The sequence below is a fragment of the Sarcophilus harrisii genome, chromosome 6, assembly GCF_902635505.1.
Source record: "Sarcophilus harrisii chromosome 6, mSarHar1.11, whole genome shotgun sequence".
In the NCBI taxonomy this organism is placed as follows: domain Eukaryota; kingdom Metazoa; phylum Chordata; class Mammalia; order Dasyuromorphia; family Dasyuridae; genus Sarcophilus; species Sarcophilus harrisii.
This window is the reverse complement of record NC_045431.1, coordinates 78,879,237-78,892,394: the sequence shown is the minus strand read 5'-3', so window position 1 is coordinate 78,892,394 and position 13,158 is coordinate 78,879,237. Positions and strand designations below refer to the sequence as shown.

Sequence of the window (13,158 nt, the reverse complement as noted above, 5' to 3'; positions counted from 1 at the left end):
CAAAGTCTGCAGTACTCTCTACTCCTCAACAAGTCATGCATTGCTTTGTCATTTTATATCCCATATATAAAGCCTCTATGCCTAACATAGCAATATCAAAAGTCTGATATAATAATTGCAAAGTGCTATATGAATGTTACATACATTATCTAAGATAATGTTGGCTCATTATTCTGCTAATCTCAATCAACTAATATTTAAGATCTAAAATAATCTCCTATACTGTTAGTGCAGTAATTGACCAAGCAAGGAGAAGTTACTAACGTTAGCTAGATATTATTTTGTAGTAAAATAGAAAAAAGCCTTTGAATTGAATTGGACTTGAGTCTTTTTTAGTCCTAGCTCTGCTATGTGGTTGTAGGCTTTTGGGATTATCTGCAAAATGGGAGGAAAGAGTTTTTGCAGTTTGAGAGAAACTATGGAAATGGGAATGGCTACTGGATTGGCTGGGGAGGCAGAATGGTACTGTGGAAAGGTCACGGCCTCTCGACTTGGGTTCAAAGCCCACCTAACATTCATTATCTGTGCTACTTTAAGCAAGACACTTAAGTTCTTTAATCCCCTCAGATCTAAAATGAGTTGGGATTGAAAGGCCCTTCACATTCCTTGTGGTCACCCTAAGAAATCTACAATGTATAGAGTGAGTATTCTAGGAATTCTCTTGATCCTGGACAAAGGCTTTATCACACATATAAGGAAAAAAACAAACTTTAGTCCATAGCACTGTTTTTCATAAATTAGACAATTCCTTCTTATTAGTCTTCACTTCAGGGTGCTAAAGAATGATCATTACCTATATTTGATATATGAAGCAACTAAAGTTTGGAGAAATTAGATAATGTACCAAAATATCAAACATTTAACTGGGTAGTTTTAACCTACAATTCAAGGCACTTGGTTTCAATTCTAACCTTTTCTCACTATAAGCAAATCATAACTGATTTTAATGGAAATTTATATTTAAAATATATATGCCAATGTGGATATATATGTAGAAGAATATAGAAAGTTGTACAATAATGTAAAAAAAGAATCGGGCAATGAATTTTTAAATTTAGTTTTCACAATTTTGTTGCTAAGAGCCAAGAAGGTAGGTCAGTTTGTGCAAAAGATTAATAGATTTCCCTTGTATCCTATGAGAGAAGGCTCCAAAAAGGAGGTAGTATTTTTAATAGATGTTTAAGAAGGGGAAAACTCTTTGTGAATACTAAAAAGGAAAAAAAGAACTGAAACTCAAAATAACATCAATCAAGCTTATAAACCTAGTAAATATTAGTTGCAAAGTGCTATATGAGTTACATACATTATCTAAGATAATATTGGCTCATTATTCTGCTAATCTCAATCAACTAATATTTAAGATCTAAAATGATCTCCTATACTATTCAGGTGCAGTAACTGACCAAGCAAGGAGAGGTTACTAACGTTAGCTAGACTTCAAATAACTGGGGCTAAATTATTATTTCACTTAAACACAATTATAAATAAGAGGTATACATTGGCACAAACAAAGTCCTACCAGAATATTTCAAAATGGCCATGGACAAGAGGAGGTATTATGCTTGTTCTGCTTGGCCACTGAGGACCTAAGAAAGGTGACTATAATATTGTTTCCATATCTCAACCACCAGCTATTTAAATAAAGCATTTGCTCATCTGATAACTCTTCAGGAAAAAATGTCAAAAAACACAAAGAAGAATTAGCTAATGTAATGCAGCACCCAACCACCTGGGTTTAAGCCCTGTTGTGCATCTTCTCATCAAACCGCTACAGCCCTAACCCTACAGGATTTCAAATATCCAATCACGTAAATAAAGCCAAACCAAACTCCAACCACTCACAAAAAACAAAACAAAACAAAACAAAAACAAAACAAACAAACAAACAAAAAAAAAAAAAAAAAAAAAAAAAAAAAAAAAAACACCAAACAGGCTCAAAGAAGACATTATTTATGTGTCAATTAGAATGAATGTCATTTGGAAAGTTCATAAAGCACTTTTCATATTGATTTCTTTAATTCAAAAAATGATGTTTGTTTCTCATTTTTCAATCTTGAAATTCTGAAGAGGCAGCTGGGTGGCACAATTATTAAAGCACTGGGCCCAGAATGAGGAAGATATGAGTTCAAATTTGGTCTCAGCCATCTATCAGTTGTATGACCTTGGGCAAGTCAACTTAACCTTATTATTTGGATAAAAATGAGATAATATTTGTAGAAACATTTAAGCTCAGTGTCTCACACAATGCAGGCTTTTCACTGTGAGATTCAGTCGTTTTGGCCATGTCCAACTCCTCATGAGCCCATTTGGAATTTTCTTGGCAAAGATGCTAAAGTGGTTTCCTTCTCCAGTTTATTTTACAGCTGAGGAAACTGAGGCAAACAGGAGTAAATGACTTGCCCACAGGAATTTCTGATTTCAGGCCAAGAAGCCTATCAACTTCCCCTACTTAGTTGCCCCTTTTTGGGCACTTAACAAATGACTGTTTCCTTTTCCTTCTATTTATGTTAATATCTTCCATGATATTGTCACCTTTTTTTGCATCATTTGTGATATAACCATATAGAATGTCAGACTTCATTACTTTTATTCTGAATTTAAACTATAACATAGTTATTCTCATTTAAGTAAATCCAGAAATAAAAATTAAACAAAAAAAACAATTTTTCAAAGTACAACAAAGCAAAGGAATAAAGCTTGCTAGGAAGATGAAAATAATTGTGGATATTTCAGTGGTAGGGAAGGTCCAAGTCAAGAGTTACCAAGTTGAACAAACATTAAGTAATTGTGAGGCAACACCCCCCAAAATATAAATAAATAAGCTGGAGATACAAAGATGACATAAATGAGAATTCCTAACTTCAATGATCTTGCAGTGGGGTTGGAAAAAATCAGAATGTACACAAAAAAGAACATCCAAGAAAGAAGGGGCAAAGAAAACCAGCAATGATGTAATAAGTTTTGCAAGTCAAGAAAAGATTTACTATGCATCATTTACTTTCCCTAAGTGATATAAATAACTGTCAAAAAGGAAAAGAGTGAGACTATTCAAAAAAAAAAATCGCCTAACAAAAAATGCAGCAATGAGATATAATGATATATGACTTAATAGGAAAGAGACATGGTTACTACTAGCCAAACTTTAAAATCAACAACCTTAAAAACAATTTTAGAGAGGTATAGTGAACTTTCTGATTCTAGCAAATGGATCAAAAGATACATTGTCTGAAGGAGGACAGTCTGTCCTAAGCAAAAACCATATGCAAATATACACTCTTTAATGAGATTTTATTTATTTTTAATTGTCTTATTTTATTATATTTCTTTCAAAAAATATCCCTCCTTTCCCCCAACCAGGAGGTCTTTTCCATTTTTTCATCTTTTTTTTTAAGGCTTTTCCTTTTTTTAACAAAGAAGTAAAAAATAAAAAATTTAGCAAAACTCAACCTCTTCCAATGCTCAAACAAATAAAAAGAATGCTTACCACTAACTAAAAAGATCAGGAAGCATATCCCTAAAACACAATTTCACACTAAGAGCTCACCTAGTATTCAGTCACTCACAGTGACATCAAAGGATTATTTTTGGCTCAACACCATAGTTGTTGCAGCTCACAGTGCTATCCTCCAACTTGGGGGCTGAACCGCTAACGTGTCTAAATCCCCATTAATCATCCATGATGGAGCCATATTTCCTTAACTTAGCTACAACTCCTAGGGGCTGCAGTGTGTACAACCAGGAGAGAACAATCTCCTCCTCTTGCTGGGCCTTAGAGTTCCAAAGCCAACTTCCCATGAGGGTCTAATGACCAAATGTGAAGACCATATTCCAATCTCAGCAGGGCTCTGCATAAGAATGCCTGAGAATCCCCAGGAATCATCTTTACTTAAGAAATACAAAATAGTGAAGTTGTTCCTTCTTGGGCTCCAAAAGTTTTTTCCATTCTCAAATATTTACCTGTGTTTGTGAAATCTGGATACTCTGGACATGGGGAAGCAGCAAATGAGCATTTGGTAACTGTTTTGTAGACCCTTCAGCAGAGAAGCGTGGAGTTCCCGTTCCAAAGACCTTGAGGAAAATAACAAATTATACCATTATGAAGAGATAAAACATGTAATCACCAAATATCAATTACTACCGCAAATATAGTTTATATTCCTGATACTAAGTTTCAAGGATCTTATGCTTCTAAATACCCACTTCTCCAGGAAAACACAGGTCTACAACCTACAAGATGAATATCTTTTTGTACTACGTACATGAGATCAGGGGAAATGACTTATAAAAATGCTGCATGAAGCCAGAAGATCACTGTACAGTGACCGCAATATGAACAACTATGAATGACTTAAGCTAGTTTTAATAATAAAATAATTCAAGGTAATTCTGAAGGACTCATGATGAAAAATGAATCTGAATGCATCAAGCGTACTATGTTCACTTTATTTTTCTCAGAGTTTGGAGGGGTTGTGTTCTCTTTTGCAACACGGTTAATATGGAAATATGTTTTGCATGACTGCACATATTTAATCTATATCAAAGTGCTTACCTTCTCAAGGAGGGAAAAGGGAAATGTGAAATTTAAAAATTATTTTTTAAAAATATCCAAAATTTGTTTTTATATGTAATTGAGAAAAAGATAAAACAACATTCCAAAAAAAACCCGTTTGTATGGCTCCAAATCTCTGGGGTTTTGAAAAAGCCTGCGTTGATCAGAGCATTTTAACAAGTATTCGTTATTTGATTTTTTTTTTTTTTAATTTTGGCACATCAAAGACCACTATCCTCAAACTGACTAGATTTAGTTAGAAGAACCATGAGTTAATGAAATTATTACTTTTGGTCATCTCAATGACTAAAAAGGGATTCACACATTCCTCAAAAGTCCACGTGAGAAGGAGAATGACAAAATTACTGATTTCTCAGTTGTGTTTTATGAAAGAATGCCATTTACAATATAAAAATTGAATATTCAAGTGAGGTGGCGTTTTTTCCCTATGCCATTATCTGTCAAAAATCAAGAACCCACTATGAGGTCACACTAAGCATATGTGAGATTTATGGCACAGAATTGTACCACTGATCTGTGTCCAAATAGAGCCTAAAGAGTTCATATTGAAAAAATAGAAATAATTAAAGGATCATGAATATTTTGAATCTAGGTGTCTTAGAGCACAATGCTCAAATTTCTAAAAACTCTTTAGAATTTTTTCCCTTTTTACAGTATTTTTTGTATGTAAGCTTTATAATGAAGCTAAAATCAGAAAGATTTATTGGAAAAGAAGAGAAGGAAAATTACTTCACCTGGTAGGAAATAACTCCGTATGAGGATGTATTTATAAATAAAGAACTTTCAATGCTCCCTTCTTCAGTTGGTAAAAAAATGATTCTGAAGGAAGTTTGTCCCATTGCTGGAATCACCTGAAAGACAGGTACACATTAATTCCATCTGCTCAAAACCAATAATTAAAGTATCTCTCTAATCTCTTCATTTAGACAACTTTCAATGCTAGTTAAACCTACAAACAGTAATAAGGATGACAACTCTTCTGGGTTTCTATAACAGATTAAAATACCCAAATCTGAGGTCAACTTAAAAAAAATAAATAAATAACAAAAGATTTACTGACAACAGAGAACCCAAATCCTTTAACTTTCATTTAGGATTACAGTATCTCTGCCCCTACACAAGCCACTTATCTATTTTTAAAAACAACTTTCCTCTTAAACTCTACATTCAAATCTTTCAAAGTTTTCCTCAACACCAGGAATTCTTAAGCTTTAAGTGTCACAGACCCTCTTGTGCAGTCTTGTGAAACCACTGTCCCCTTTTCAGAATAGTATTTTTAATGTACAAAATAAAATGCATAGGATTTCAAAGGAAAGAAATCATTTCTAAATATAGTTTTAAAAAAAGTTCAAGGACCCCCCAATTAAGAATCTCCGCTCTTCACCAAAGTTTTCATCTTTACATAAATATAGAAGAGGACCTTATATGAGCACTTAAAAGCTTTCACTTAAGTGAAATGTCATTACTCTACTTGTCAAGATGTTAAAACAATACACTGGTCTCTCTTCTGCCGTTCCCCTAAACCCTCTAAAAGAACCAAGTTCAAAACTGAAGGTTAATATAAGCAAGCACAGAAAAATAAAAGCATATAACTAACTGGAAATTAAGAGTTTAAATACCATTCAAATTAAAAACATTAAGAAAGCTTTTTAGTCATGTCTGACTTTTCATGACCCCATTTAGGGTTTTCTTGTCCCAGATACTGGAGTGGTTTGCCATTTCCTTCTCTAGTTCATTTGACAAATGAGGAAACAGAGGCAAGCAAGGTTAAGTGACTTGCCCAGGGTCACACGAGTAGTAAGTGTCTAAGGCCACATTTGAACTCAGTAAAATGAGTCTCCATGACTCCAGCCTAGTGCTCTATCTACTGCTGTCCTATGAGATTAAGTTCTTAAGCCAGCTACTTAAACTTATCAACTACCCTCCCTATACAACTGAATTTTAAAATAATTTTTACTGTATCTTGGAGGGGGAAAAAAGCTGAAAACTTTTTCTAATTACCGAATATTTCAGAATCTGTGGTAAACTAAAAAGTTTACATTATTAGATTTCATTTAGCGTAAACAAAAATCCTTTAATATGTATTCATCCAACTATCTTGATTTGAAGTCTAAACTTTTTACTACCTTATAAGCTGATATCAAGACCTACCCCAAAATAAAGAAAAAACTTTCTGGAAAAAATAAACACAAAGGGAAATAAGCAAAGGAAAAAGATCAGGGTTAATAGGGAAAGGAGAGACCAGCAGAAAATGAAAACTTTGGGCCAAATAAAGCATGAAATCTTGGCACACTTCCACCACATAGTTTCCAAGAGTACATCAACACTCACCCTGCAATGAACAGGAGACACATGAAAATGTCTAGAAGCTGTAAACACTGAATTCACTACAACTTCTTTATCCCTACTAGGATTATGAGCATATAGTATTTTAGCTGTGGGAAGTCCCAGTAACCTAAGGGGGAAAATGAGAAAAAAAAATTATATATGTATATGTATATAGACTTATGCATATTTTTGTAAGAAATCAATTTTCATTACCTTCTTTTTAAAAAATGCAACAAAGTCCTGGTTCCATCAAAATATATCAACAACAACAGTAAGAAATAGCATTTCCTTTTATAAAACTTAATCCAAACCAAAGGGCAAGGGAAAAACAGGATAGGCTATACATAGGCTACAAAAAAATAAAGCTATGTTAAAGACATTTATGATAAGGAATGTGATCCTACTCATGTAAGAGCCAGAAGGGCAGCACATATGCTAAGCAAGTACTCAATATTTTAAAAACAAAACAATATGGACTGAGGTCTTCAAAGTATTGAGTCGACTCCCATTGATTTATCAAATCAATTTTATTGATCAATATATTATTTTATCAATTTCTTATCAAATCAAGATTTATCAAAAGACCTAAGGGAAGAGAAGATGAGGCAGGGCTGCAATTTTTACCTAGGATATGAATCCCCCAAACCAAGGAGCTCACAGATTTTACCTGACAATTTCAACCCCAATAGAGTTGTGTGATATGAATCCAATGGGGCCTTTAAACTTTTAAGTAAAATACACATTGGGCACTAGATAGTTCTCCAAATTATAACCGTAATTCAAATGAAAATAAATCATACTTAAATAAGAGAAAATTTGCTTGCTCACATAAAAACCCAATTCCCTTAGGCTTTGTTTCCTGGGCAGTAAGTGTAAAGACTATTTCACTCTTCTGGAAGTAGCGGTCTTTCAACTCACGGAAGGGATACTATTTCTTAGTAGTTGTAGAAAAAGAACTACTTAATTGATGCTAAAAAGGCCACTCTGGTTTAAAATGAAAACATATAACCCAGTGCTTTACAATGACCATAATTACAAGTCACTTTTTATCACACTGCCCGCCTCCAATCAGAAGAGAAGAGAAGCCAATATATAGATCTGAAAGAACAAGTTACTCCTTAACCATCACTACCCTCTTATCTCTTAGTCTCCTCCAACACCAAGGGCACTAGCAGTCCTTGCTTCAATCAGCAGTGGCCTGGGCTTCGATTCAATTCAATAAAAGGTAATTAAGCACTGATTTTGTACTATGCCAGATTCCAGTTGAGTAACATTCTCACAGACAACCCAGATGGCTACCTGAAATGTCACTTTAGTCACAGGGACAATTTTAAAAGCTCTAATGAAGAAGGCTTAAATGAACAATGCTTTTTCCCCCCACCTCGACAGCATTTTTTCCAAATACATGTAATGATACTTTTCAATATTCATTTTGAAGATTTTTGAGATCCACATTTTTTCTCCCTCTTTCTCTTACCTCCCCCACTTCCCAAGACAGCAAGCAACCTGATATAGAGTATACATATATAAGGCTTTTAAACACATTTCCATATTTATCGTGTGCTAGAAAAATCAAGATCAAAAGGGGGGGGAAAAAACATGCAAAAGAAAAAGCAAACAATCAAATAAAGGTTAAAATAGCGTGCTTTGATCTACATTCATCTCCACAGTTCTCTCTCTAAATGTAGATGGACATTTTCCATCCCAAGTCTGTTGGAATTGTCTTGGATCACCACATTGCCGAGAAGAACCAAGTCCATCACAGTGGTTCATCACAATATTTCTATAATTGTGTAAAATGTTCTCCTGGTTCTATGAGCAAAGCTTTTTAGCAACACAACTATTCTCTGAATTTAACAAAAAACTCAGAGATACTAGGTCTTTTTTTCCTTTGAGGAAAAAAAAAGAACCTATGTGTTTTTCCTTAACCAGACTGGGAAAGTCTTAAAATCCAGAGCTATTACAAAGGACAGAGCATCATTTGTGGAATTAGGAAGACCTGGGTTTAAGTACGTGGCTTTGGATATGTGACCAAAGACAAGTCCTTTAATCTATTACTATTGCAGAAATTAAGTGCCAAACCACATATATGAAGGATGCTTCCACATTATGAATTCCTCACATCAATGAAGTTAAGATCCAATTGACAAAAAACATCAACATCTTGAAAAATGGAAAAATCATTTCCTTTTTTCCCCTTCTCTAAATCAAAAGTGTTTAAGTTTTAACTAACAAGAATTTAAAATTTAGGATCATTTAATAAACATTTGCTAAGAGTCTATTAAGCACTGAGATAACTCTTTCAAAGTGCTCTCATTATCAAAGAGAAGTAAATTTTCTGAGTATAACAAGCAAAGAATGTTGTAATCAAAGAAAGGCCTACTGCAGTGGTCCAAGATTTTATCATCTCACTAAATTAAATAGCAATGTCTTTGCTGGTTTTTAATTTCCAAGAAAAAGGAATCAATTAGTTAAGTTGTTAATGCTTACATGTAAATACCTCATATCCTACCGACATGACTAGGCGAACATCTTTGGTCTCATGTAACACTTCATCCACACGTGTCAAATATCTCCCCAGAGCAAAACAACCAAGGGCATTGGGGAGAATGAGAGCCCAAAGCCATCCTACCCTCCATAGAAGCTGAGACTGAAGCAATAAATCAAACAGTTGGGAATGTTGGCTGGGACTTTGGAGTAGTTATCACTTTGCTATTTTTAAAGTGTTATGAAGATCTTAAATTTCCTTTACTAGCGACAACTGCCAGGTTCCCCAGGGTCTAAAGGACAATCAAAAGGAAAAGTTCTCTCTTTGAAAGGCAAATGTCAGAATTTTATACCTTATCAATCTACCCTCTTCTAGGATAATTAGCACCCTCTACTTCAAAGGTGTCAGCCTATAAGATAACCATTACAATAACTCTGTGGAGTCAAGTGGGATTAAACAATATTATCCTTATTTGATATATAGGAAAGCTAAACGCTGAAAGGGGAAAGGAATTTTGCCCAAGGTCACACACAGAGTAAATGATGGTATCAAAAACAGACACCAGACAGCAAAGCAGTCGAGGAAAGTATCTTTGCTTCCCTGATTCTAGCACTTCTGAACTTCCCATTCGTTAGATGTGCATTAAATACAGGGGGAGGCTCCTGCCCATGGACCAGTTGAGGCAGCTGAGGACGATTATCTCCCTCACCCAGGACTATGAAGTTTCTTTATTTAATGGCCCACAAAACAAAGTTTTTGTTTTTACTATAGTCCGGCCCTCCAACAGTCTGAGGGACAGTGAACTGGCCCCCTATTTAAAAAGCTTGAGAACCCCTGCATTAAAACTTCCCCATTTCAACAGTGATAATTTACAAAGCAAAGCCAACTTAGAAGTCATGGATACATATTTTTTTGATTTTTCAAATAAATTTCTTCCTCTAAGAATATTCACCAATAATATAATGGGATAGAATAGAAAGAATGCCAGATGGAAACCCAATGCCCAAGATTCTAGACCCAGTTTTGTTGATCATTTAATTTTGGGCCTCGATTTCCTAAGCTATTTAAAAATAAAAGGAGGAAGGGAGGAAAGAGGAGATAAAATATTTAATCTGTTTAACAGGACAGATAACAAATATGGATAAAAACATCTATTTTAAAGATAAAAAGCTATAAATTCAACTTAAAATTAAGTTATTCACAACAAAGGCTGCCTTCAGTGTATGCAACAAGCAATTCTTTATCAATAATAAGTAAATTTATGACATTGTTATATTGATTATAACTATTGTTCTTCCACTAAGAGAATTTTATTTTATTTTGTCAGTGGGCGAGTCAGCAAACATTTTTGGAAGTGCTTACTATATGCCACATACATATAAAGTTTATATAATGTGAAGGGAATGTACTCTCAGAAGGGAGGAGGTAGGAATAACAACAAATATCCCCTTTGAATAGATGGAATTTAAGCAGAGACTTAAAAGGAAATCAAAATACAATAAAGGGGAGAATGTTCCAGGCACACAAGAGCCACTGACAAAGTACAGACTTGGATGACAATGCCCCTAAATGACAGACTATGTAGAGGGAACGTATAAAAAAACTGAAGAGTATGGATGGACTAGACTATGAAGAGCTTTAAATGAAAAAACAGAAGATTTTATTTTTAACCCTGAAAACAGTATGAAGAAACAGGAATTTGCTGAGCAGGAAGGTAAAATATGACATGATTAGATCTGAATTTTGGGAAAATCACTATGGTAGCTAAATGAAAGATGGAATGGACTGGGAAGAAATCTGAGGCAGGGAGACTAACAGGAGTAGTCCAGATCACCAAGTGAGACAATAAGAATCCATTAGGGAACATAAGGAAACTTAGTGTGACCTAGCTGAAGATCCAATATGGGAGAATAAGGAGGTGTCAGACAAGTAAGAGCCACAAACACCTGTGAAAAAGAGACTATCAAGAGGAGGTTAATCAACAATGTCTAAGGCTGCAGAGGTGGTCAAGAAAGCTGAAAATTGAGAAGAGGTCATCAATCTGGCAATCAAGAGATCACTAGTGATTTTGAAAAGAACTATTTCAGGTGAATGAAATCAAAAGGCAGATGTCAAGAGGAGGAGGACTTTTTTTTTTAATGACACAGGAGGCATAGGGGAAGCAAACTACAGAAAGAGAGAAAAATGAAGATATGAGGGGGGGATGATAATAGGGACAATCTGTGAGAGCAGATGGGATGAGATTAAGGATGATCTATCGCATTTTGCTCTGATGAGGTGAAGAGCTATCTTTTCATGTGAAACAGAGGTGAAGGAGGAGACTGTGAGGGAATGAATACATCTGAGTGATATGAGATAAAGGGAGAAAAGAGAACTCTCAATGGAATGAGTTCAATTTTTTTCAATCAAGTGTGAGACTAGAACCTCAGCTAAGAGAGTGGTGGGGAAAAAAGGTGCCATGGGAACTTTGAGGAAGGATGAAAAGGTCTAGAATATTCATTGTGTGGTGAACTGATCAGAAAGTATAAAAAAAAATTGGCTTGCTACAACAAGGGTCTAGCTGAGATTATAACAAAAATTGTATCAACAGGGTTAAATGATTTTTCTCCCTTTTGTAGCTGCATATGAATTTAAAAAAAAAAAGTTTCAGAAAGTAGGGGGTAATCCAAATAAGAGTGAATCACTTAATCCCATTGAGCTTCAGGAATTCTCCAAGAATATCAATTATAGGAAATCTTCATTTGTGAACAGTTTCAATACCGCCATGATCATAAAATCTTAGATGGAGAGCTGAGAGGGACCACAGAAGCACATGTAGTGCAACTTCCTATTTTACAGATGAAGCCGAGGACCAGGAGGACCTGGCCGAGGCTCTCTGACCCCAGCAAGGTGCCACTGTATATCATACCACCTGGATCTGTCAGTAGGCAAAACCACAAAGCTTCCCCATGGGGGAAGCAAGGGGAACTTGGAGAGCATTTAATCCAGGAGTTCCAAAGGGCTAAATAACAATGCATGCACACACACACACACACACACACACACACACACACACACACACACACCCAGTACTTTACAGAGTGCTCTCTTAGTAATAACCCATGAGAGCCAAGAGATTCCCCCCCCCCCCCATTATAGAACTGTGGAGACCAAGAAGAGTTCAAGTCTTTCAAGATCACACATTCAGGAAATGGGACAGCCAGACCACCTCTTGGGCTCCTGATATGTAAACTCATTGAGGGAAAGGGGTCATTCATGCCATTTGTCATCTTTATATCCCCAGACCCAGTACATGGGATAATAAGCCAAATAAACGTCTGCTGGAAGGGGAGATGATAGCAAGAAATGGGAAAACATAGCAGATCATTTTACAATCTTAAGTATCAGTTGTCATTATTTCCAACAAACTAATTTAATTTCAAAAAACATAAAAGGCTATGTATGCTCCAGGTGCAACTAAAAGGCACTAGTTATGTATAACCCTTCAAATATTTGAAATCATTGTTTTTTTCTTTCTTTCTTGCATTCTTCTTTCTACAAATTTCCTTCCTTCCTTGTCCTTTTCCTTTCTCATTTTCCTTAAAGGGAAGATTACTGAGCTAAGATTCAGGAGATCCAAGGAGACCCGAGTTTGATCCCATCTCAAAAACTGACTAGCTCTATGACCTTGAGCAGGCAGGTTACTTAAAATTTTACATGCCTCAGTTTCCTCACCTACACAATGGAAGTAATGGATAGTATAGTCCTTCTACTATGGTATTATTGTGAGGAT

At 35.2% G+C, this 13,158-nt stretch overlaps 1 protein-coding gene across 3 annotated transcripts in view; it reads right to left on the bottom strand.

The window, feature by feature from the left end:
- The window catches only part of TMEM131L (transmembrane 131 like), a 147,711-nt gene that overhangs the window by 65,288 nt on the left and 69,265 nt on the right, over nucleotides 1-13,158 (bottom strand). For all 3 annotated transcript variants that reach the window (XM_031941752.1, XM_031941751.1, XM_031941753.1), the window contains exons 5-7: nucleotides 6,902-7,025; nucleotides 5,305-5,421; nucleotides 3,958-4,068 (exon numbers count right to left, since the gene is read on the bottom strand). In XM_031941752.1, coding sequence (XP_031797612.1) covers nucleotides 3,958-4,068; nucleotides 5,305-5,421; nucleotides 6,902-7,025 — 352 coding nt within the window. The remainder of the gene's footprint in view (nucleotides 1-3,957; nucleotides 4,069-5,304; nucleotides 5,422-6,901; nucleotides 7,026-13,158) is intronic.